The following is a 26,299-nucleotide window of genomic DNA, read 5'->3' as shown; positions in this document are numbered from 1 at the left end:
GAGGCAGAAGTACAGGATCGCCACGGCCACACCAAAATTACATATTGAATTTCAGGTCAGCCTGAGCTAGAGTGAGCCCCTACCTTGAAAAACAAAACAAACAAACAAACAAACAAAAATCTTATTAACAAGCAGAGAGACAGACAATCGGTACGGCAGGGCATAGTGCCACAACAAACAAACTGCAGATGCCACTTTGTGCATCAGCTTAATGTGGGTCCTGGGGAATCGAGCCAGAGTCGTCAGGCTTTCTAGGCAAGCATTTTAACTGCTGAACCCTCTCCCCAGTCCTATTCTGGGTACTTTTGTTTTCTCCCAATGGTGTCAAACCCAAGGCTTTGTGGACATTTGGGAAGTGCTCTATCTCTAAGCCAAATCTCAGCCTCTTTCCCTTTTTTTTCTTTATTTTCCCTAGCATTTAAAAAAATTTTTTTTTGTTTATTTTTATTTATTTATTTGAGAGTGACAGAGAGAGAGTGAAAGAGGCAGATATATAGAGAGAATGGGCCAGGGTCTCCAGCCACTGCAAACGAACTCCAGACACATGCGCCCCCTTGTGCATATGGCTAAAGTGGGTCCTGGGGAATCTAGCCTCAAAATGGGGTCCTCAGACTTCACAGGCAAGCGCTTAATTGCTAAGCCAACTCTCCAGCCCTCCTAGCATTTTTATTTGTTGAAATGGTCTTACCATGTAGTCCAGACTGTCCTAAAATTCATGATCCTTCTACTTTAAACCTCCCAAATGCTGGGATAACAGCAGGCTGGGATTACAGCAGGCCCGGGTAGGTAGGGGTTGTGTGTGTGTGTGTGTGTGTGTGTGTGTGTGTGTGTGTGTGTGTGTGAGATTTATTTTTGCTGTGCTGATGATAAAAACCTAGGACCTCATGCTAGACAAATATTCTACCATAGAACCACACCTTCATCCTAACAGTAATAGGTTTTTTTTTTTTATTCTTTTTCTTTTTCCAAGGTAAGGTTTCACTTTGGCCCAGGCTGACCTGGAATTTACTATGTAGTTTGAGGGTGGCCTCAAACTGATAGTGATCCTCCTACCTCTGCCTCCTGAGTACTGGGATTAAAAGTGTATGCAACCACATATGGCCATCTTTTTGTTTGCTTGTTTGTTTCTCAAGGTAGGGTCTCATTCTAGTCCAGTCTGACCTGGAATTCACTGTGTAGCCTCAGGGTGGCCTTGAACTCATGGCAATCCTCCTACCTCTCCCTCTCAAGTGTTGGCATTAAAGGGGTGCGCCATCACACCAGCTTTGTTAAAATTATTATTATTTAAATATTTATTTATTTGCAAGCACAGATTGAGAGAGAGAGAGAGAGAGAGAGAGGGAGAGAGAACTGAAAACAAACTCCTCATGCATGCTCTACCCTGTATGACTGGCTTTGTGTGAATGGATACTGGGGAATTGAACCCAGGCCACTAGGCTTTGTAAGCAAGGGCCTTAACTGCTGAGCCATCTCACCAGCCCTTGTTTTGTTTTTTTTTTTTTAAATATTATTTATTTAACCCTTAGCAAATCTGACCAAAAGAAAGAGAGAAGAGACACCAATTAATAAAATCAGAGATGAACAAGGTAACATCACAACAGATTCCAGAGAAATTCAAAAAATCATAGGGACATACTATAAAAGCATATACTCCACAAAGTGTGAAAATCTGAAAGAAATGGATGATTTCTTTGATTTATATGACCTACCTAAATTAAATCAAAATGAGATTAATCACTTAAATAGACCTATAACAAACATGGAGATCTGAACAGTTATCAAAAATCTCCCAACTAAAAGAAGCCCAGGCCCAGATGGATTCACTGCTGAATTTTACCAGACCTTTAAGGAAGAGCTAACACCATTGCTTCTTAAGCTTTTCCAGGAAACAGAAAAAGAAGGAATTCTACCAAACTCCTTCTATGAGGCCAGCATCACCCTGATACCAAAACCAGGCAAAGATAGAAAAAAAAAAAGAAAATTACAGACCAATCTCCCTCATGAACATAGATGCAAAAATTCTCAACAAAATATTGGTAAACAGAGTACAAGAGTATATCAGAAAGATCATTCACCCTGATCAAGTAGGCTTTATCCGAGAGATGCAGGGATGGTTCAATATACGCAAATCGATAAATGTAATACATTATATAAATGGGTTGAAGGACAAAAATCACATGATCATCTCACTGGACGCAGAGAAAGCATTTGAGAAAATCCAACATCCCTTCATGATAAAAGTCCTACAGAGACTGGGAATAGAAGGAACATATCTCAACATAATAAAAGCTATTTATGACAAGCCTACAGCCAACATATTACTAAATGGGGAAAGACTGGAAGCTTTTCCACTAAAATCAGGAACAAGACAAGGGTGTCCACTGTCTCCACTTTTATTTAATATAGTTCTGGAAGTCTTAGCCATAGCAATAAGGCAAGAGACACACATAAAAGGTATACAAATTGGAAAGGAAGAGATCAAGTTATCATTATTTGCAGATGACATGATTCTATACATAAAGGACTCTGAAAACTCTACTAGCAAACTGTTAGAGCTGATCAAAACCTACAGCCATGTAGCAGGATACAAAATAAATACACAGAAATCAGTAGCCTTCATATATGCTAACAACAAACACACAGAGGATGAAATCAGAGAATCACTCCCATTCACATTTGCATCAAAAAATAAAGTACCTTTGGAATAAACCTAACCAAGGAAGTAAACAATCTCTACAATGAGAACTTTAAAACACTCAAGCGAGAAATTGCAGAAGACACTAGCAAGTGGAGAAACATCCCCTATTCCTGGATTGGAAGAATCAATATTGTGAAAATGGCAATCTTACCAAAAGCAATCTACACATTTAATGCATTCCCTATCAAAATTCCAAAGGCTTTCTTCATGGAAATAGAAAAAACAATCCAAAAATTCATTTGGAATCACAAAAAACCTCGAATATCTAAAATAATAGTGAGCAACAAAAATAAGGCTGGTGGTATCACCATACCTGATTTTAACCTATACTACAGAGCCATAGTAATAAAAACAGCATGGTACTGGCACGAAAACAGACATGTAGATCAGTGAAACAAAATAGAGGACCCAGATGTAAGCCCAAGTAGCTATAGCCACCTGATATTCGATAAAAATGCCCAAAATACTCATTGGAGAAAAGACAGCCTCTTCAGCAAATGGTGTTGGGAAAACTGGATATATATCTGTAGAAGGATGAAAATAGATTCTTCTCTCTCTCCATGCACAAGAATTAAGTCCAAATGGATTAAAGACTTTAACATCAAACCTGAAACTCTGAAACCGCTAGAGGAAAAAGTAGGGGAAACCCTTCAACATGTTGGTCTTGGCAAAGACTTTCTGAATACAACCCCAGTTGCTCAGGCAATAAAACCACAGATTAATCACTGGGACCTCATGAAATTACAAAGATTTTGTACTACAAAGGACACAGTGAAAAAAGCAAAGAGGCAACCTACAGAATGGGAAAAAAATCTTCACCAGCTATATATCTGATAGAGAATTAATATACAAAGAACTCAAAAAGTTAAATAATAAGGAATCAAACAAGCCAATCAAAAATGGGCTATGGAGCTCAATAGAGCATTCTCAAAGGAAGAAATACGAATGGCATATAAGCATCTAAAAAAATGTTCTACGTCACTAATTATCAGGGAAATGCAGATTAAAACTACATTGAGATTCCATCTCACTCCTGTCAGATTGGCCACCATCATGAAAGCAAATGATCATAAATGTTGGCGGGGATGTGGAAAAAGAGGAACCCTTCTACACTGCTGGTGGGAATGCAATCTGGTCCAGCCATTGTGGAAATCAGTGTGGAGGTTCCTAAAACAGCTTAAGATTGATCTAACATATGACCCAGCTATAGCACTCCTAGGCATATATCCAAAGGACTCATCTCATTTCCTTAGAAGTATGTGCTCAACCATGTTTATTGCTGCTGAATTTATAATAGCTGGGAAATGGAACCAGCCTAGATGTCCCTCAACTGATGAGTGGATAATGAAGATGTGGCACATTTATACAATGGAGTTCTACTCAGTGGTAAAGAAAAATGAAGTTATGAAATTTGCAGAAAAATGGATGGATCTGGAAAGGATTATACTAAGTGAGGTAACCCAGGCCCAGAAAGCCAAGCGCCACATGTTCTCTCTCATATGTGGATCCTAGCTACAGATGATTGGGCTTCTGCGTGAGAATGAAAAAATTCAGTAGCAGAGGCCAGTAAGTTAAAAAGGAGACATAAAGGGAAGAGAAAGGAAGGGAGGAGGGTACTTAATAAGTTGATATTGTATATATGTAAGTACAATGATTGTGATGGGGAGGAAATATGATGGAGAATGGAATTTCAAAGGGGAAAGTGTGGGAGCGGGAAGGAGGGAATTACCATGGGATTTTTGTTATAATCATGGAAAATGCTAATAAAAATTTTAAAAAATACTATTTATTTACTTGAGAGAGAAAGAAGAAGAGATAAAGAGGAGAGAGAGATAAAAAACGGGTGCACTAGGGCCTCCAGCCACTGCAACTGAACTCCAGATGCTTGTGTATCTGGCTTACATGGGTTTTGGAGTATCAAACTGGGATCCTTTGGCTTTGTAGGCAAATTCCTTAACCTCTAAACAGTCTCTCCAGCCCTTATTTGTTTTTTAAGATAGGGTTTCATGTAGCCTAGACTGGCCTCAAATCTTCTGTGTTTGTGGGCATAGTGGTACTTGCCTTTAATTTAATCAGTAGGGAGGATGAAGTAGGATTGCAATGAGCAAAGTGAGTTAGTTCTAGGTCAGCCTGAGTTAGAGTAAGGTCCTACCTCAGAGCAAAAACAATCTGCTATGTTGAAGGTTGACCTTGAACTCCTGATCTACCTGTTTTTCCACCTTTCAACTACTGGAATTTTACGCCTACACAATCATGTCCTCTTAAGCAATTTGTGTACTTTTGTTGTTTATTTTTTGAGGCAAGGTCTCTATCTCAGATTTACCTGGAACTTACTATAGCCCAAGCTGGCTGACTGGCCTCAAATCTTCTGTGTTTGTGGGCATAGTGGTACTTGCCTTTAATTTAATCAGTAGGGAGGATGAAGTAGGATTGCAATGAGCAAAGTGAGTTAGTTCTAGGTCAGCCTGAGTTAGAGTAAGGTCCTACCTCAGAGCAAAAACAATCTGCTATGTTGAAGGTTGACCTTGAACTCCTGATCTACCTGTTTTTCCACCTTTCAACTACTGGAATTTTACGCCTACACAATCATGTCCTCTTAAGCAATTTGTGTATTTTTGTTGTTTATTTTTTGAGGCAAGGTCTCTATCTCAGATTTACCTGGAACTTACTATAGCCCAAGCTGGCTGACCTCAAATTCATAGTGATCTTCCTACCTCTCTGCCTGCTGAGTGCTGGGATTATAAGCATGAGCCACCATGTGCAGTTTCATTCAATTTTAGTAGAAATTTTCTATGATACCCAAATAGTTACTGTTGTCCATAGGAATAGGTCTTTTTTTTAATTTTTTTGGTTTTTCAAGGTACGGTCTTACTCTAGTCCAGGCTGACCTGGAATTCACTCTGCAGTTTCAGGGTGGCCTTGAACTCATGGCAATCTTCCTACCTCTGCCTCCTAAGTGCTGCGATTAAAGGCATGTACCACCACACCCAGCTTATTTTATTTTATTTTTTAAAGAATAAAACATGTTTGGCCTGAAGATATAGTTCAGTTGGTACATTGCTTGTCTGGCATGCACAAAGCCCTAGATTTGATTCTCAGCCTAGTTTAAGCCCAGAATAATAGTCCTGGCACTTAGGAGGCAAGGAAGAAGAATTAAGGTCTTCCTCCACTATATAGTGAATTCAGGACCAGCTATGTTTTAAAGTAATGACAATGATAATCATGTTCTTATTTCTCCCAATAACTTTCAAAATGTAAGCATTCTAGAATTTAGCTGTAGTCTTTAGTTCCAAGTATTTTTGGTGGACCTCAAAGTTTGTGTTTTTTTTTTTTTTAAACATTATTTAATGTGTGTCCATGTGTGTGAGTATAAGCACATGTATGTGGAAGTTAGAAAAACAACTTTGAGGTCAGTCTTTGCCTTCTACCTCGTTTGGTGGCAGGGTATCTATTGCAGTGAGCTTCAAGTTGCTGGGACAAACATCCAACCAGATACCACTTATGGAAGGAAAGGGTTTATTTCAGACTTAAATTCCAGGGGAACATCATCAATGGTGGAAGAAGCTGGTTCATTTCCACAGATCCAAGTGTAGAAACACTACCAAACAGCCAGCAAATCATGACAGCCAGAGCTTCAAATGTCTCTCCAGAAATGTTATAGTTGGCTGGACTTCTAGATCAGCCCCCTAGTGACATACGTCTTTTCTAGTGGGGCTCTGTCCACTGCAGATTTAAGTTTCAAGCCTGAGTCTTTGGGGCTATCCATTTAAACCATTGTGGTCTCTCATTTTTGTTCATTGTTCCTTTTGTGAGCATCTGGGAAAATTCTCCTATCTCTGCCTCCCACCTCTTTGTTGGTGCGCTGGGATTACAGAAGCCCTCCACAACTTCCAGCTTTTACATAGGTTCTGGGTATCCAAACTCAAGTACTCACAATTGGGTGGCAAGTGCTTTATCAGCTGAGCCATCTCCTACCCTGGTTTTTGTGTTTTTTATGTTTAGATTCTCCAGTTGGTGATGGATAAGCTGTCATCAGTCAGATTGGATGACTTACCTGTGATAATCAAGTTCATTTTTCATTCTATAACAGCCTCCAATGCACTTAAGGTATGCTTTCCCACAGTTCTTAAGTTACAGTACATTGAAATAAATGTTCAAATTGTCTTTTTTTTGGTGCCCCAGACTGATTGCTAGTGCTGGTTACTCCAGATAGCTTTTAGGAAAGAGAATAGAGCTAATACTCTTGACTGATTATTCAGGAAAAGCTTCTGCAGGTTGTTTGCTGTTTCTGTGTAGAAGAACCTTAAGAAAGGCCAGGGAGATGGGCCAGTGGTTAAAGGTGCTTGCTAGCAAGGCCTGCCACTACCCACATAACGCCAGAGGCACAAAGTCACACATATATCTGGAGTTGTATGTAGTAGCAAAAGGCACTGGTGCACCGGTACCTTCGCTCTCTCTCGCGCTCGCTCGCTCTCTCTCTCTCTCTCTGTCTCTCTCTCTCTCTCTCTCCCCTTGCAAATAATTTAAAATATTTGTATTCACTTAATTTTTTTTTCTTTCGAAGATAGGGTCTTACTTTAGCCCAGGTTGACCTGGAATTCACTATGTAGTTTCAGGCTGGCCTTGAACTCATGGTGATCCGACCCCTGCCTCCCAAGTGCTGGGAGGCAGGGTTAGGCATGCATAACCATGCCCAGCTTTAAAATATTTAAAAAAAAAAAGATTTATTTCCATTTATTTGTTTGAGTCAGAGAGAGAGAGAGTGTGAGACAGTGAGGATGGGCACACCAGAGCCTCTACCCACTGCAAACAAACTCTAGATGCATGCACCACCATGTGCATCTGGCTTATGTGGGACCTGGAGAATCAAACCTGGATCATTAGGCTTCACAGGCATGCACCTTAACTGCTAAGCCATCTCTCCAGCCCTTGAAATATTTTTAAAAAGAAGAGCCTTAAGTAGTTCTGGAACTTGAGGTATGGTGTACTATATTGACATTAGCTTTTTTTTTTTTTTTTTTTTGACATGGCCTCAAGGATCTCAAGACTGGCTTCCAAGTCCTATTTAGCTGAGGGTGCCCTTGAATTCCCAATTCTTCTACCTCTACCTCATGAGTGCTAGGCTTATGGACATTACATGTCCAAGCTGGGTTTTCCAGTGCTAGAAATTGAACCCAGTGTCTTGCATAAGGTGGGTAAGCACTCTATCAATTGAGCTATATCCCCAGTCCTTGGAGTGCATATTCTGACATTTAAAATGTTTTCTTAAGCTAGGCATGGTGGTGCAAACCTTTAATCCCAGCATTCAGGAGGCAGAGGGTAGGAAGAATTGCTTTGAGTACGAGGATACCCTGAGACTATATAGTGAATTCTAGGTCAGCCTGAGCTAAAGCAAGACCCTATCTCTAAACTCCTCCCACCAAAAAAATCATCTTTTAACATGTTTTTCTTCAGTATTTTAGTGTTTAAATAATTCCATTGAGAATGATTTGTTCAATAAGATTGAGGAGAATACATGACTAATACTTTCTGCAGGTAATTTCTGAGCTTCGGGAGAAACTGAATGTCCAGAATTTTGTTTTGCCGTCAAGAGTTCATGCTTCCCAAACCAAGTTGAAAAGTAAAGGATTGGCAAGGTACAGATATGGAGTTCTTATATAGTTGCCAGTCTTTGTCTTGTACAACCAGTTTTCTGACATTTATCCTTAAGTTGAATAGTTAGCTTAAAGTAGCTACTGATACTGGTAGTATATTACATTTACATACAATTATGGTTTCAGTTTGCATGTGTGTTTTCATAGCCATTCAGATCAATACCAGGTAGTTACTACAAGGTTATTTTTAGCCATCTTACATATGAGGCTATGACTTGCTTCAGGACACGTAACTAGTCATCAGGAACCCAGACCTTTATTTATTTATTTATTTTTGCAGTAGTGTTTCGGAATTCGCTCTGTAGTTTCAGGTGGGAACCCAAATCTTATAAACTCCTCTGATAAGTATAGAAGAAATATTTTTTTCCTCTTTGCTATTTGTAGTTCTTCAGGAAATCAAGAAAACAATGATAAAGACTGTGTTATTCTCCTGTTTGATGTGATAAAATCAGCTATTAGATATGAGAAAACCATTTCAGAAGCCTGGATTAAGGTGAGTGAGATCTTTGGAACTTTGAGCATTCAAGATATAATGGGTGTCAATCAACCAATAACCAATATGGCCAGGCGTGGTGGTGCATATCTATAATCCTAGGATTCAGGAGGTTGAGGTAGGAGGATTGCTATGAGTTCAAGGCCAACCTGAGAATACATAGTGAATTCTAGGTCAGCCTGGGCTAGAGTGAGACCCTACCTCAAAAAACTAACCTAAATAAATAAATAAAATAACCAATATGTAAAATCAGCTGAAATAAAAGTCTTAACATTTTTATACATGTGTAAATGATAGCTGATGTTCTCCAATAAGAGAACAGAGCATGATGAGGAAGTTATGAGTAATACATATCATTGTGACTCTTTGTTGTCTAGGCAATTGAAAGCATTGATTCAGTGGCTGCACATAAGGTAACTTATATTCTTATACTATGAACTTCATTGTAATTAAAGTCTTGGCCTTGGCTAGTTTGCCTTCCGAGTTTGTTTTCCCTCCAGTCTTCCATCTGTAGCTGTTGTCATAAATTTTGTCATTTGAAGATGGTGTGAAGGAGTGACTTGCCAATGGTTTGTTCTTACTTATTAATCCTGACAATTAATTAAACCTACTGTATCTAGAAAGGGAAATAGTAAAGTGTTATACGCATATTAGTTTGCCACTGGGTGTCCTAGCACTGAGGTAGGAGGATTGCTTGTAGTTGGATGCCAGCCTGGGCTACAGAGTGAGTTCTAGGTCGCTTGGGCTAAAGTGAGACCTTGCCTCAAAACAAAACAAAAAACAAACAGTAAAAACACCAAAATCAAATTGTAGTCAGAGAACCAATATCCCCACTTGGGTCATGAATCAGGTCCCTATGTGACTCTCCTCCAACCTGGTAGAGTTGTCAAGTTAATGGCACTACATATTTGATTTTTTTTTGTTTGTTTGTTTGTTTTGTTTTTGTTTTTCAAGGTAGGGTCTCATTCTGGTCCAGGCTGACCTGGAATTAACTCTGTCATCTCAGGGTGGCCTTGAACTCATGGCAATCCTCCTACCTCTGCCTCCTAAGTGCTGGGATTAAATGTGTGAGCCACCACACCCGGCCATATTTGATTTTATTTTGCCCTTGGAGAACTAACCCAAGTTGGTTAGTCTTTCCACTGTTAAGGTAATGGGGTAATGGTATTAGATCTCTCTCTCTTTCTCTCTTTTTCTTTTTGGTTTTTCAAGGTAGGGTCTCACTCTAGCCCAGGCTATCTGGAATTCACTGTGTAGTTTCAGGTTGGCCTCAAACTCACAGCAATCCTACTATCTCTGCCTCTCAAGTGCTGGGATTAAAGGTGTGTGCCTTTGGAGATTTTTCATTTTTATATATTCTTTATCTTTATTTGCAAGGAGAGAGAGAGAGAGAGAGAGAATGAATATGGGCATGCCACTTGCCACTATAAATGAACTCCAGACACATGCGTCACTTTGTGCATCTGGCTTTATGTGGGTACTGGGGAGTTAAACCCAGGCCATTAAGTTTTGCAAGCAAGTGCCTTTAACCATTGGACCATCTCTCCAACTCGAGATTTTTCTTTAGTTGGTATCTGTTTGGTGTGATTTTTGTTAGTTGGGCATTCATTTATTGAATGATTATCTTACACACTTTTTATGGGTCAGGTGTGGTGGCACACACCTTTAATCCCAGCACTCAGGAGTTAGAAGTAGGAGAATCACAGTGAGTTTGAGGCCACCCTGAGACTGCAGAGTGAATTCCAGGTCAGCCTGAGCTATAGTAAGACCCTACCTCAAAATACAAAAAAAAAAAAAACAAAAAAACCCAAAACAACAACAACAACAATCAAAAAACCCCACTTAAAAATATTTTTATTTATTTATTTGACAGAGAGAGAGAGAGAATAGGTGCACCAAGGCCTCCAGCCACTGCAAACGAACTCCAGATGCATGCACCCCCTTGTACATCTGGCTTACATGGGTACTAGGGTAATGAACCTGGGTCCTTTGGCTGCAGAGGCAAATACCTTAACTGCCATGTCATCTCTGCAGCCCTCTTAGCTTGTTTTTTGAGATAGGGTCTTCCTCTAAGCCAGGTTGAATTCACTGTGTAGTCTCAAGTTGGCCTCAAACTCACAGCAATTGTCCTACTTCAGGGAATTTTAAGGTGTGTTCCACCATGTCTGACTTTTTAAAAATATATTTATTTATTTGAGAGCGACAGACAGAGAGAGAAAGAGGCAGAGAGAGGGAGAGAATGAGCATGCCAGGGCCTCTAGCCACTGCAAACTAACTCCAGATGCATGTGCCCCTTGTGTATCTAGTTTAGGTGGGTCCTGGGGAATGGAGCCTTGAATCAGGGTCTTTAGGCTTCACAGGCAAGTGCTTAACTGCTAAGCCATCTCTCTAGCCCATATGTCTGACTTTTATGAGGGTACTGGGGAATTAACCCAGACTGGCAGGCTCTGCAAGCCTTACAAAGTGTAATTTTACAATGATTATTATTTTGTGGATTTTGTTTATTTGTTTGTTTGTTTTTTCCCCCAAGGTAGGGTCTCACTCTAGCCTAGGCTGACCTGGAATTCGCTATGGAGTCTCAGGGTGGCCTTGAACTCACGGTAGTCCTCCTCCTTCTGCCTCCAGAGTGTTGGGATTAAAGGCGTGCACTACTGCACCAGGCTTTTGTTTGTTTTGAGTGAATGTCTTATTCTAGCCCACACTGACTTGTACTTTATAGTTCAGGCTGGGAGTGGGGGTGCATATATGTTAAACATACATGGAGCTGGATGTGGTGGTACATGCCTTTAATCCCAGCACTAGAGAGGCAGGGGTAGGAGGATTGCCATGAATTGGAGGCTGCCCTGAGAATATATAGTAAATTCCAGGTCAACCTGGGCTAGACTGAGACCTTGCCTCAAACCCCTCCCGCCCCCAAATAAAAAAATGCAGCCTAGCTCATTTTTATGGCTATATAATATTCCGAGAATGATTATTATAATTTAACTTATTTTGTATTGATAAGCATTTAGAGTTTTGAAACTTTTCACAAAGTAGTTTTCCTAATGATGGAAGTATATACTTTAATTGGCAAGTAATTTAACTTTTTAAGCAAATATCAAGATGTCTAAAGCTACTTCTAGCCAGGCGTGGTGGAACACACCTTTAATCCCAGCATTTGGGAAGCAGAGGTAGGAGGATTCCTGAGAACTCGAGGCCACCGTGAGACTACATAGTTAATTCTAGGTCAGCCTGGACCAGAGTGAGACCCTACATCAAAAAAAATAACAAAATAAATAAATAAAACTACTTTTGTTATATCACCTTTATTTATATTCTCATATATTTTTTAGGAAAGGCCAATGGATAATAGTTGTAATACTTTATTTCTCTGAAAAGTATTTCTAGGCTTTGTGAACATTGAGCAGATGAGTATCGTCTACTGTGTTTTAGTGGAAAGTGGTTGCCTTTCCTGTTTCGTTACTGTGCTAATTGACTGTTTTCTTACTGTCGCACACTTATGTCAATAGACTTTGGACGTAGTGATGCTTTTCATCATCTATAACAACAACACTCAGACTAAGAAGAACATTGAGAGACTGCTAAGAAGTAAGATTCAGTCAGGCTGCATTCAAGAGCAGCTGCTTGATAGTACATTCTCTTCTCATTACTTGGTAAGTGTGAAGTACTCAGGAACATTAGTCTGAAAGATATAGAAAGGATAACAACATCTCCTCCCACCCAGTGTGGAAATCCTAACAATAACTTTGCCTAGTATTTATATTTTTGATAGGGAGCTCAACAAGTTTCAAAAGAGTAGGATTATTACTTTGCTTAATTTCAGACATTATGATCTTAACCAACCTAAAATTGATTTTCACTCTTGGGGCTGGAGAGATGGCTTAGCAATTGCGGTGTTTGCTATAAGGCCTAAAGGATCCAGGTCCTATTCTCCAGTACCCACATAAGCTAGATGCACAAGGGAGCGCATGCATCTGGAGTTTGTTTACAGTGGCTGAAGGCCCTAGCAGCCCATTCTCTCTCTCTCTCTCTCTCTCTCTCTCTCTCTGTCAAATAAATAAATAAGTTTTTTTTAAAAATTGATTTTCACTCTTGTAGGAAAAAGTTTAGAAAATTAATTTATGTTGAACTTCTTTGGCTTAGACCCCCTCCCTCTTTCTTTGGAGACAGGCTGGCCTCAGACTTACTGTGTAGCCAAGATGACCCCAAACTCTCATCCTCCTGCCTCTACCTCCCTAGGAATACAGGTATGCACCACCTTCTCCAGTTCAAATAGCCAAAGGCTTCTTAGAAAATTGGGTAGGCCAGTAGATTGGGCCTTAATTTAGAAAGTAGTAAGACTATGTACAAGGGTCTTAGGATTGTGTATTTAATATTTATATTATTTTGGGTGAAGAGATGTTTTAGTGGTTAGGTGCTTGCCTGTGAAACCGAAGGACCCAGGTTCGATTCCCCAGAGCTCACGTAAGCTGGATGCACATGGTGGCACAGGTAGGTGTCTGTTTGCAGTGGCTATAGGCCTTGGTGAGCCCATTCTCAAAAAACTTCTTTTTTTATATTATTTCATTGTACATTCCTGTTAGTTTCTGCCAGTGATGTATGTTTTGGGCTATGATTTTCAGAGAAAGAAGCTATATACTTTTCTATTGCATTATATCCCTAATAAGACATTATACCTAATTTAGTACCTGATAACAACTTTTTAAGTTATGAAATTAGAAAAGAAATTCAACCTTCCAACAGACTATTTACTCTGGGTGAGTTGATGTGTGCCTGTATTGCATTATTGATGGGCCATAGTCACTTCCTGATAGTCTTTCAAAGACCTGTTTGGTTAGCATTGAACCATGTGTACTGGTCTTAAATGGTAACAGCAGAGCAGGCTGTAGCAGACAGATTCAGGTTCATTGAGATGAACTTTCAGACCAGGCACAGTTATGGAGGAAGGGATTTATTGAAGCTTACAGATCCAGGGGAAGTTCCATAATGGCAGAAGAAGCTGGCCTGCCTTCACAGGCCCAAGCAGAGAGAAGTACCAGCCTAAAGGTCAAAAGCCCCAGCACACTTCAGGAACTCCAGCTAGGCCCACTTTGCATATCTTTATATTGAATTTGGAAGCCCATCACCACAACTTAAGATCTACCCAGTGACATTGCCTCCAGCCAAGTAGCCAGCAGATGCAAACTACAAACAACTGAATATACTGGTGGCCATCTATTCTATTCAAACCACCACACAGGCCTATCCAGAGACATTGTGACTGAGGAAATCAAGATTTAGTCAGTCTGGTTTATAATTCTTCATTTGGCAAATACTAGCCATAATATTTTTTTTTTCATTTTTTTTAAATTGACAACTTCCATAATTGTAAACAATATCCCATGGGAATTCTCTCCATGCCCCCACTTTCCCCTTTGAAACTCCACTCTTCATCATATCCCCTCCCCGTCCCTCTCTTTTATTTTGATGTCATGATCTTTTCTTCCTAACATGATGGTCTGTGTAGGTAGTGTCAGGCATTGTGAGGTCATGGATATCCAGGCCATTTTGTGTTTGGAGGAACACACTGTAAGGAGTCCTACCCTTCCTTTGGCTTTTATGTTCTTTCCGCCTCTTCTTCCACAATGGACCCTGAGCCATGGAAAGTGTGATTGAGATTTTTTGTTTTTTAAAGGGCTCAGTGGATCAAGTGCTTGTCATGTAAGCATGAAAACTTCATTTCAAATCCCTAGAACTTATATAAAATGCTGGGCATGATGGTGCATGTTATAACCCCAGTGCTGAGAGGTAGGCAGAGAGAGGGAGTCCTTTGGGTTAACTGGTTTGCTAGATGAGCTGAATCACTAAGCTCTAGATTCAGCAAGAGGTGCTATTTTATTTTATTTATAAATATTTTTTTTTGTTGTTGTTGTTTTTCGAGGTAGGATCTCACTCTAGCTCATGCTGACCTGGAATTAACTATGTAGTCTCAGGGTGGCCTCAAACTCACGGTGATCCTCCTATTTCTGCCTTCCAAGTGCTGGGATTAAAGGCGTGTGTGCCACCACGCCCAGTTTATAAATAAATTTTTAATTATTTACTCAATAAATAAAGAGTAATAGAGGGAGACACTGAGCATTTACTTCTGGTCTGTATACACATGCAGACATGCATACACATATACACACAGACACACATACACACACACACACACACCATTTTCTTAAAGTGAGGGTTGGGGTTGGGAATATAGGCCAGTGGTAGAACATGTACCAGCCTCCTGGGTTTAAATCACAGCACTATAAAGAGGGAGAAAGAAAGGGAGGGAGGAAAGGAGGAAGAGAGAGGGTGGGGCTTGGGCTTGTGCTATAAGTAGAAGAGAATTGAGATTCCCAAAACACATATTGTTTGTTTGATGGAAGGTCTTACTCTAGCCCAGGCTGGCCTGTAACTCACTCTGAAGCCTATGCCAACCTTGAATTCACTCATGGTGATCCTTCTAGATGATCCTCCTACCTCAGCTTCTGGAGTTCTGGGACTAAAGGTGTGAACTACCACATCTGGCTTCCAAAACAATTTCTTCTCTCTCTCTTTTTTAAAAAGATTTTATTTTTATTTATTTATTAGAGACAGAGAAAGGGAGAGAGAATGGGTGTGCCAAGCCTTCTAGCCACTGCAAACGAACTCCAGATACATGTGCCACTATGTGCATCTGGCTTACATGGGACCTGGAGAATTGAACCGGGTTCCTTACGCTTTACAGGCTTGCGCCTTAACCGCTAAGCCTTCTCTCCAGGCCCAATTTCTTTTCTTAAGAGATACTAGTAGTTAATACCACATTTTATTTATTTATTTAATTTTTAATTTTTTTTTGTTTTATTTATTTATTTGAGAGCAACAGACAGAGAGAAAGAGAAAGAGGCAGAGAGAGATAGAGAGAGATAGGGAGAGAATGGGCACTCCAAGGCCACCAGCCACTGAAAATAAACTCCAGATGCGTGCGCCCCCATGTGCGTCTGGCTAACATGGGTCCTGGGGAATCAAGCCTGGAACGGGGGCCTTAGGCTTCACAGGCAAGCACTTAACCACTAAGTCACCTCTCCAGCCCAATTTTATTTTATTTTTAATAGCACATTTTAGATTCTGTGTAGCTATAGTTTTTTCCATAATTTATTGTATTATTTCTCTTCTAGGTTCTTAAGGACATTTGTCCATCCATCCTGTTGATGGCTCAGAGTTTGTTTCACTCCCAAGACCAGAGAATAATTTCATTTGGCAGTCTCCTGTATAAATATGCTTTTAAGTTTTTTGACACTTATAGCCAGCAGGTATGTTAAAGTTATAGTTGGGTATGGAGGGAACAAGACCTTGGAAAGAAATATAATTAGATAAACTGTATGTAGTTGGGCTAATATTCCTTTTTTTTTTTTTTTTTTGGCTTTTCGAGGTGGGGTTTCACTGTAGCCCAGACTCACCTGGAATTCACTATGTAGTCTCAGGCTGGCCTCAAACTCACTGTAAGCCTCCTACCTCTGCCTTCCCAGTCTGGGATTTGGACTTACATTTCTTATTGATTAGACAACAGTGAAGGGGAAATAACTTTGGACACTGGCTTAGAAAACTCAGTTCTAAGCTGGCCATGACAGTACACATCTATAATCCCAGCACTGGAGAGGCAAGAAGATTGCCAGAAACTTGAGGCCAGCCTGCTTTATATAAGGAGGGTTTTTTTTTGTTTTGTTTTGTTTTTTTTTGTAAAGTAGGGTCTCACTCTAGTCCAGTCTTACTTGGAACTCACTCTGTAATCTCACACTGGCCTTGAACTCATGGCTGTCCTCCTACCCTGCCTCCCAAGTGCTAGGATTAAAGGTGTGTGCCATCATGCTTGGCTGTATATAAGGAATTTTAAGCCATCTAGAACTACTACATTGCAGTATACTGTTTCACAAAAATGAAAAAGTTCAGTTCTCATCTTCACCTTAAGATGAAGATGCTGGCTTGGAGGTTCCAACTCTGAAAGGAGTATTTTGGAGTTAGAAAGTTAAGGACCAGGTCCAGTCTACTTCAGAGGATTCTTAAAAGGTTGGGGTTGTCAAGTAGATTTCACAGTATAGGAATGATAGCTGTAAGTAATTAGCTTCCAGTTGATCCTAAAGTTGTTCTCTCAGAAAATGTATAGTAGAAAATAAAGAAGTGGGGGCTGGAGAGATGGCTCAGTGGTTAAGGCACTTACCTGTGAAGCCTAAGAAAGAACACAGGTTTGATTCTCCAGTACCCACATAAGCCAGATACACAAGGTGGTGCATGTGTCTAGATTTCGTTTGCAGTGGCTACAGGACTTAGCATGCCCATTCTCTCTCAATATAGCTGCCTCTCACTCTCTCTCTCTAATAAATAAATAAAATATTTTATTTAAAAAGGAATATAAAGAAGTGAGGAATGCTTGAGGCCTCTCCCTACCCATGAACATAAGACACAAAATTTACTAGCACATACCCAGAGTAAAAGGGTTATATTTGTAGAAAGTTAGTAAGAATAAAATGTCTTGCTTATTTTGGTGGGAGGGATTGAGACAGGGCTTACTCTATAGATCAGTTGTCCTGACCTCACTGTTGTACCCCAAAGTAGCATTGAGATCATGGAGATTTTACCTGCCTCAGCCCCTTGAATGATGAAAATATAATTTTGAGCCACCATGCCTGGCTTACATTATGTTTTTATATATAGTATTTCTTTTATTAGCAATGTTTAAGCACATTTGAATAGAACTGTTTGTTTTTAAAATAATTTTATTTATTTGGAGGAGAGAGGGGCAGATAGTGAATGGGCATGCCAGGGCCTGTAGCCACTGTAAACAAACTTCAAACACATGTGCCACCATGTGCATCTGGCTTACTGGGGAATTGAGCCTGAGTCCTTAGGCTTTGCAGGCAAGCACCTTAACTACTAAGCCATCTGTTGCTGTCAGGTTAGGATTGCTGACAGAAAACACCCAACCAAGAGCATCTTGTAGGACAAAAAGGCTTATTTTGGCTTACAAACTTGAGGGGAAGCTCCATGATGGCAGGGGAAAATGAAGGCATGAGCAGAGGGTGAGCATCACCTTCTGGCCAACATCAGATGGACAACAGTAACAGGAGAGTGTGCCAAACACTGACAAGGGGAAGCTGACTGCAATGTCCATAAGCCCGCCCCCAACAATACACTGCCTCCAGGAGGTTTTAATTCTCAAATTACCATCAGCTGGGGACCTAGCATGCAGAACACCTAAGTTTATGGGGGATACCTCAATCATTCCAGTCTTTGAATAGAACTTTTACAAATGAAAATTTGTCTAAAAAGTTATTTCTACTACATAGCTGTGGATCAAACCCAGGGTGTTGTACACATGCTAGGTAAGTGTCTATCACAAGCCAGCCCCTGAAGCATTTTTTTCTTTCTTTTTTTTTCTATTTTAAAATTTTTATTTATTATACCAGGGCCTGTAGCTGCTGCAAACAAAATATAGACACATGCTCCACCTTGTGTGTCTAGCTTACATGAGTCCTGGGGAATTGAGTCTGGGTTCTTTGGCTTTCCAGGCAAGTGCCTTAACCACTAAGCCATTCCTCTAGCCCACAATTTTTTCTATTAATTTAAAGTAGACCTGTCAGTATAGCCAACATAAGATAGGTATTGCAACCAAGAAAACTATATTACTCAGTTATGAAGCAGCAGTATAAAGGAAGAGAAGACATTCATTGCAGACCTTTTTTTTTTTTTTGAGGTAGGGTCTCACTCTAGCTCCAGCTGTCCTGGAATTCACTATGTATTCTCAGGGTAGCCTTGAACTCACATCAATCCTCCTACCCCTGCCTCCCGAGTGCTGGGATTAAAGACATGTGCCATCACGCCTGGCCATTGTAGACCATTTTGTAACCTCCCAATTTCTTAGAGGAAGCATCATGACCCATGTTTTCTTGGAATCATGCAAGTCTAACCTGTACTATGTATAGAAAACCTATAAACCACTATAGGTCTCTTAAGTGTAGTCTTTTCAAGAAATTGCAACATTTGACAGGTGTAGTGGCACATCTGATTAATCTCAGCACTCAGGAGGCAGAGGTAGGAGTATGGCCATAAGTTCAAGGCCAGCCCAAGGCTACATAATGAATTCCAGGTCAGCCTAGGCTAGAGTGAGACTCTTATCTTAAAAAACCAAAAAGAAGAAAGAAACTGCAGGGCACGGTGACACGCACTTTACTTCTTTAAACCCTGGCTGAGATAGGAGAATCGTTTGAGGGAAGGCTGGGCTGCAGAGTGAATTCTACATTAGCCTGGGCTAGAATGAGACCCTGTTTCAAAAATAAAAGACACTAGGTTTGGTGGCACACACCTTTAATCCCAGCACTTGGGAGGCAGAGGTAGGAGGATCACTGTGAATTCAAGGCCAATCTTGAGACCACATAATGAATTCCAGGTCAACCTGGGTTAGAGTGAGACCCTACCTTGAAAAACAAAAAATAAAAGGAATCTTCAAAAGCTGGGTGTGTGCACACCTTTAATCCCAGCACATACAACCCTGTAAGATGGCTATGCCATGTGTTTTCTTGACCCTGTCCTTTTGGTCTTCTGTGTAGGAAGTAGTTGGTGCCCTTGTGACCCATGTTTGTAGTGGAAATGAAGCTGAAGTTGATACTGCATTGGATGTCTTCCTCGAGTTGATAGTACTAAACCCATCTGCTATGAGGCTGAATGCTGTTTTTGTTAAGGTATTGCCTACACTGTCATATCAAATCAATTTTCTTGTTTCATACATGTGAGTTGTCTGATACCTGCTAACAAGCTGTACTAAGATAAAAGATTAAAAAAAAAAAATGAAGGTTAGAGAGATGGATTAGCAGTTAAGGTGCATGCCTACAAAGTCTAAGGACCCTAGTTCAATTTTCCAGGCTCCACGTAAGTCAGATGCACATGATGTCACATATATCTGGAGTTCATATGCAATGGCTAGAGGCCCTGGTGTTCCCATTCTCACTTTCTCTCTCTCCCATTCTGTGTAATAAATAAATAAAAACCTTTAAAAGAAAGAAAGAAAGGAAATGAAACCCAGGTTGGATTCTCCAGGTCCCACATAAGCCACATGCACATGGTGGCGCAAGTGTTGGGAGTTCATTTGCAGTGCCTAGAGGCCCTGGTGTGCCCATTCTCACTCTCTGCCCCCCCGTCTCCTCCCCCCTCAAATAAATAAAAATAAATCAGAAAAAAATAAAATGAAGTAAAAAAAATAAAAAATGAGCCAAGCGTAGCACACACCTTTAATCCCAGTACTAAAGAGGGCAGAGGTGGAAGGATTGCCATGATTTCAGGACCAGACTGGCCTACAGAGTTCCACGTCATCCTGGACTACAGTGAGATCATACTTCAAAAAAAAAAAAAAAAAAATCATAGAAGTCAAAAAGAGTGCAAAAATGTTGAGCATTTCAAAGTAGCAGGCTAGAACACATGTCTGTGGAAGGAGAATGAGAAAACAAGATTGGTGAATAACAAATTGTAAGATGATGTTGCGTAGCAGCGTCTTTAGGAAGAAGAGGTTGAGAAAGGAAATTGTATAAAATGTTGGATGATATAAAGGGTAAAGTTGAAGAAGCCATTGGCTTCGGTGGTTAGGATAACTGTAATAACTTTTGAGAGAACAGTGCATTGAATAAGGAGAGGGAAAGCCAAAGAACAGTAACTTGAAATGGAGACCTGGGGCATAGATTCAATGTTGAGAAACCTCAAAGAGGAAAGGGTGAGAAAAGTACTATGAGAGAGAAGCAAAATACAGGGAAGATATGTTTACATCATTAGTTTGTTTTTGTTTAAGGTAGGATTTTGCTCTAGCCCAGACTGACCTCGAACTCATGGTGATCTCCTACCTCAACCTTCCAAGTGCCTAGAATTAAAGGCATGTACTAACACGCCTGGCCTAATTAAAAAAAAACAAATGTCTGTGTGTATTTATTTATTTATTTATTTGAAAGACCCAGATAGAAAGAATGGGTGTGCCAGGGCCTCTAACCAGTGCACATGAACTCCAGATGCATGTTGCCACCTTGTGCATCTGGCTTATGTGGGTATTGGGGAATGAAACCTGGGTCCTTAGGCTTCACAGGCAAGCACCTTAACCACTAAGCTATTTCTCCAGCCCTAATACTTTATTTTACTTGCAATCAGAGAGTGACAGAGACAGAGAGACAGAATGGGTAAGCCAGGGCCTCCTGCTGCTATAACAACCTCCAGATGCATGCACTACTTTGTGCATCTGCTTCATATGGGTACTAGGAAATTGAACTCAAGCCATTAGGATTTGCACATGAATGCCTTAACTATTGAACAATCTCTCTAGCCCAGGGGGAAAATATATATATAGTTTTTGAGGTAGGGTCTCTAGCCCAGGCTGACCAGGAATTCACTATGGAGTCTCAGGGTGGCGTGAACTCTTGGTAATCCTCCCACCTCTGCCTCCTGAGGGCTGGGATTAAAGGCATGAGCCACCACTTCCGGCCCAGAAAATATTTTTATTAAAAAAAAAACTATTGACAACCTCTCTCTCTCTCTCTCTCTCTCTCTCTCTCTCTCTCTATATATATATATATATATATATATATATATAATGTTCCCTGATTATAATCCCCTTATACCACCCTCCCACATTTCCCCTCCTGTATCTCCCCTTCACTGAATCCCTTTTACTGCCTAACTAGACTCTCTATTTTTTTTTTCCCCCTCCCAAGGTAGGGTCTCACTCTAGCCAAGGCTGACCTGGAATTTATTCTGTAGTCTCAGGGTGGTCTTGATCTGCCTCCCGAGTGCTAGAGTTAAAGGTGTGAACCACCACACCTGGCTTGAAAGTATTTTTAATTAAAAGCTTTTACTATTACTGGTTCATCTTCAGGCCAATTTTGAAAGATAGTATAGCTATTATTATTCCAATATTAGGTGATCAGAAAATTTTTATTGGGCATTTTTTTTTTAATTTTTCCAAGGTAGGGTCTCACTGTAGCTCAGACTGACCTAGAATTCACTCTGTAGGCTCAGGGTGGTCTCGAACTCAAGGCAGCCCTCCTACCTCTGCCTCCTGAGTGCTGGGATTAAAGGCACATACCACCACACCCAGCTGGGAATTTTAATATATAAACATACTGCAAATTATGTATTGTATTCCCTCCATGTTATTTTTTTGTCCCATCTTCCTTCCCTCACCCCCAGCTCCTTTCCATTGAAGGTCTTCCTCAGCAAGGGCATTGGTAGTCACTGTGACGTCATGAGTGCATTAGTCAGTTCCTGTGGAGAGGACAATGCCATACAATATGTCTTTCCACCCTGTGGCTATTAAATTCTTTCCAGCCCTCTTCCACATTGTTCCCTAAGTCCTGGAAGGCATGAAGTTTCCTTTAATGTTGAGCTCTCAGGAGCCTTTGATTTTGTACTTTGACGCATTTTGACTCTCCTCAGTGTCTGTCACCATCTCGCTAGAGGAGGTTATCAAATTTAGCTGTGAGAGCAGCATTCATATTTAATCTGCTTCTTCATCTGTGATGTTTCCCTGGCCATGGCAAGTGTGATAGAGGTGACTTGTCCCATGTTAGATATTTGGCTTGATTTTCTTGTCATTCTGATGGGTCTTGGGTCTCTCTGGTATTCGTCACTATCTGTAAAAAGCAGTTTTCTCTGAGAGTGAGGTCAGCACTGATCAAAGGGGATAAATATATTCATTCCGAAGGCTCTCCATTTAGCTAAAGAACAGTGGAAGCTTCCCTCTATGACCGTCCAAGCCATAGCTTATGACTTGCTTTGATTACTCCCATAACTTAAGTGCCACTGGTGTGTTCATCTTGCTTGGTTGGTTGATTTTTGTAGGTTGTAGGATCCACTGGTTGTTCATACTATTCCATGACTGTTATCACTCAGAGCTTGAATAGCATTCTCCAGCACTACGATAGCCAGCCAACAGGGAGCTGGCTTCCATAATGGAACAGACGTGATAGCATGAAGCTTATTGGAATTTCCATACATATAGACAATATCCTGATAATAATCCCCTCTTACCACCCTTCTTTTTCCTCATCCCTTATGGGGATGAACTGTGGGAATATTTTTTATGGATCTTACAAGTAACTTTTCAGAGGTAATTGCTGTGAGATGCTAAATTCCTTACTTGTAACTTGCCTTAAAATAATCTTACAACTAAAAACATGTTATGTGCTAGCCTCATTGTTGAATTTATTTTTTGTTACAGGGCCTTTTAGATTATCTGGAGAATATGTCCCCTCAGCAAATACGAAAGCTTTTCTATATTCTCAGCAAAATGGCATTTAGCAGACAGCATGAAACCAGCAATCACATTCAGGTAAGAGGCCATATGTTGGGAAAAAAAAAAACCCATATGTTTTAAACCTCTTTATTTGATATTTGCTATAAAATAACTTTAGCCTATGCAGCAATAGTGGAAACAGTACATTGCCATGGTCTCAGCATTTGTTCATTCTTTTCTTACTTACAAACATTAAGTGCCTATTGTATGCCTGATACTGAGATACTAGTTTTTAGATATTTTGCCCTTAAGAAACTGCCTGAGCCTGATATGGTGGCACATACCTTTAATGCTAGCACTTGGGAGGCTGTGGAAGGAAGATTGAGTTCCATGCCAACCTGGGCTACATAGTGAAACCATTTCTCAAAAATAAAATAAAAAGCTCAGTTTGTTAGAATGGAGATGCATTTATATAAGTAGCTAGCCATGAAATTGAGTCAGCAAAGCCTTTCAGGTTTTGTTTTGAATAGTCTAGAGGCAGAATTCCCTTCATTATTATTATCATGGTGTGTGTTGTATGCACATGTGTGTGGTCTATGTGCGTATGTGTAGAGGCAAGAGGAAGACATCAAATGTCCTCCTTTATCACTCTTTTACCTCTTTGGTTTTTGGTTTTTCGAGGTAGGGTCTCACTCTAGCCCAGGCTGACCTGGAATTCACTATGTAGTCTCAGGGTGGCCTTGAACTCACAGTGATCTTCCTACCTCTGCCTCCCGAGTGCTGGGATTAAAGGCATGCACCACCACGCCTGGCTCTTTCACCTCTTTTTTTTTTTAAATTTTTCGAGGTAGGGTCTCACTCAAGTCCAGACTGACCTGGAATTTACAATGTAATCTCAGGCTGCCTTGACCTCCACCTACTTCTGCCTCCAGAGTGCTGGGATTAAAGGTGTGCATTACCACACCCAGTTACCTCTAACTCTTGAGATAGGTCTTTCATTGAACCTGAACCTGGCTGTTATGCAGTTAGAAGGTTGGGATCAGAAAGCCCCAGCAATCCTCCTAAAGGTAACAGTTCTCTTATTTCTTAAGGAACATCTACATATAAGATGAACTTCATTTAGACTTGCTTTCATTTTTATTTCTAACCCTAACCCTAACCATGGGGTGGGAGTTAAAAAAAAAAAAAACAAGCAAAGGGAGAGGTTATTAGGCTAGAATTATATCTCATACCTCTTTTATCGGGAGTACCACCTTGTGGTACTAATCCTTACTAGACTGGCTTTGACATTCAGAGCTTATTATTTATTTATTTTATATGAGAAAGAGAGGTAGAGAGAATCGGTGTGCCAGGGCATCTAGCCACTGCACTCCAGACCCATGTACTACCTTGTGCGCATTCACGCATGTGTCACCTTATGTATCTGGCTTAGAGGGCTTATATGAGTTCTGGGGAGTCAAGCCTGGGTGCTTAGGCTTCATAGGCAAGTACCTTAATTGCTAAGCCATCTCTCCAGCCCAATTTATTTTATTTTCCCTTTTTTTTGGGGGGGGGGGAGGTAGAGCCTCACTAGCCCCGGCTGACCGGGAATTTACTGTGTAGTCTCAGGGCCTTGAACTCACTGCAATCCTCCTACCTCTGCCTCCCAGTGTTGGGATTAAAGGTATGTGCCACCAGGCCCAGCTCTAAATAAATATTTTTATTTACTTATTTATTTATTTTTATTTTTTCAGGATTTCTTTTGGCTCACAGTTTATTATTGTTGTTATTATTATTATTCACTTTATTTGAAAGAGAGAGAGAGAGGCAGAGAGAAAGAATGGGCATGCCAGGACATTCAGCCACTACAAATAAACTCTAGACACATGTACCACTATGTGCATCTGGGTTACATGGGTCTTGGGGAGTCAAACATGGGTTCTTTGGCTTTGTAGGCAAGTGCCTTAACCACTAAGCCATCTCTCCAGCCCGAAAATGTTATATTTTAAGAAGTATTTTATGGGCTGGAGAGATGGCTTAGCGGTTAAGGCACTTGCCTGCAAAGCCAAAGTCCCAGGGTTGATTCCTCAGGACCCACGTAAGCCATATGCACAAGGTGACACATGTGTCTGGAGTTCATATGCAGTAACTAGTGGGGACACCCATTCTTTTTCTCTCTGCCTTTTTATCTCCCAAATGAATAAATAAAAATTAGAGTTAAAAGTTTTTTAAAAAGCTGGGTGTAGTGGCGCACACCTTTAATCCCAGCACTTGGGAGGCACTGGTAGGAGGATTGTCATGAGTTCAAGGCCACCCTGAGACTACATAGTGAATTCCAGGTCAGCCTGGGCTAGAGTGAAACCCTACCTCGGGGGGAAAAAAAACCCAAAAACCTTTTTCTCGGTCCTCTAGACAACTGGTTTGTTTCCCTAGAAGCTAGAAGCAGTCATTATCATTGGTTCATAGCATTCTGCACTGGCAAGTTTGTATTTACCTGAATCCTGTTTTCCTATTCTTGTTTTGTATTTTGCTTTTGCATTTACCAGAACTTTTTTAAAATTACATTTTATCTAATTATTATTATTATTATTTTTTGTAGCCAGTGAATAGAGTCAAGTTGGTAGCATTGTCAGCCTTCTCCCTGTCTTCCCCTCTCCACAGGGACCCTCCTTGTTGGGGTATATGGGTCATGTATTGTGGGGTTAGCTTTCAGTTTGGGGTAGGAATAAATGTCTCTGCGTGTCATAACCAAAGTGCAGCTGTGATATTCTTTCTGTCCACTCTTCTGCAAATTTCCCTGAGCCCTGTTGGGTTCATTTTAGGTCTGCTTCTGTGTTGAGAACTTGGGCACCTCTGTATCTCTGGATATCTGGTTTGGTAGGGGTTGATTGTTCTCTGTGTCTATCTCCATCACCATTGTTCCTGGTTTACCAAGAAAACAGCGTTCTTGCAAGTTTCCCCAATTATTCTTAGTTTCAGCTGGGGTCCTTTTGAGGTATGATGGGGTGGTTCTCTCCTTAGGAATCTATCTGAAAAAGAGAGCAGATTCTCCAACAGAGAGTAAAGTTATCACCAAGTAAATGTGATAACCATTATTTTTTACAGAGAGTTTAATGGAGAGCGGGCTTATTTTTGGATATGGTTCTGACTTGTTTCCCAGCTCCAGCTATGGGTTCCATTCCACTGAGCAGATCAGTTAGCCAAATCGAGAGCAGTTG

The 26,299-nt window shown here is 40.5% G+C and overlaps 1 protein-coding gene across 1 annotated transcript in view; it reads left to right on the top strand.

The window, feature by feature from the left end:
- Fancd2 (FA complementation group D2) overlaps positions 1-26,299 on the top strand; it is a 174,658-nt gene that overhangs the window by 44,646 nt on the left and 103,713 nt on the right. The window contains exons 11-18 of the mRNA XM_045133802.1: positions 6,701-6,805; positions 8,234-8,334; positions 8,737-8,845; positions 9,223-9,258; positions 12,355-12,498; positions 16,018-16,152; positions 19,444-19,575; positions 23,088-23,198. Of these exons, the coding sequence (XP_044989737.1) occupies positions 6,701-6,805; positions 8,234-8,334; positions 8,737-8,845; positions 9,223-9,258; positions 12,355-12,498; positions 16,018-16,152; positions 19,444-19,575; positions 23,088-23,198 (873 nt within the window). The remainder of the gene's footprint in view (positions 1-6,700; positions 6,806-8,233; positions 8,335-8,736; positions 8,846-9,222; positions 9,259-12,354; positions 12,499-16,017; positions 16,153-19,443; positions 19,576-23,087; positions 23,199-26,299) is intronic.

Source organism: Jaculus jaculus, chromosome 14 (genome assembly GCF_020740685.1).
Source record: "Jaculus jaculus isolate mJacJac1 chromosome 14, mJacJac1.mat.Y.cur, whole genome shotgun sequence".
Taxonomy (NCBI): Eukaryota; Metazoa; Chordata; class Mammalia; order Rodentia; family Dipodidae; genus Jaculus; species Jaculus jaculus.
Note: the sequence above shows the minus strand (reverse complement) of the source record. Positions and strands in the feature narration are given on the sequence as shown.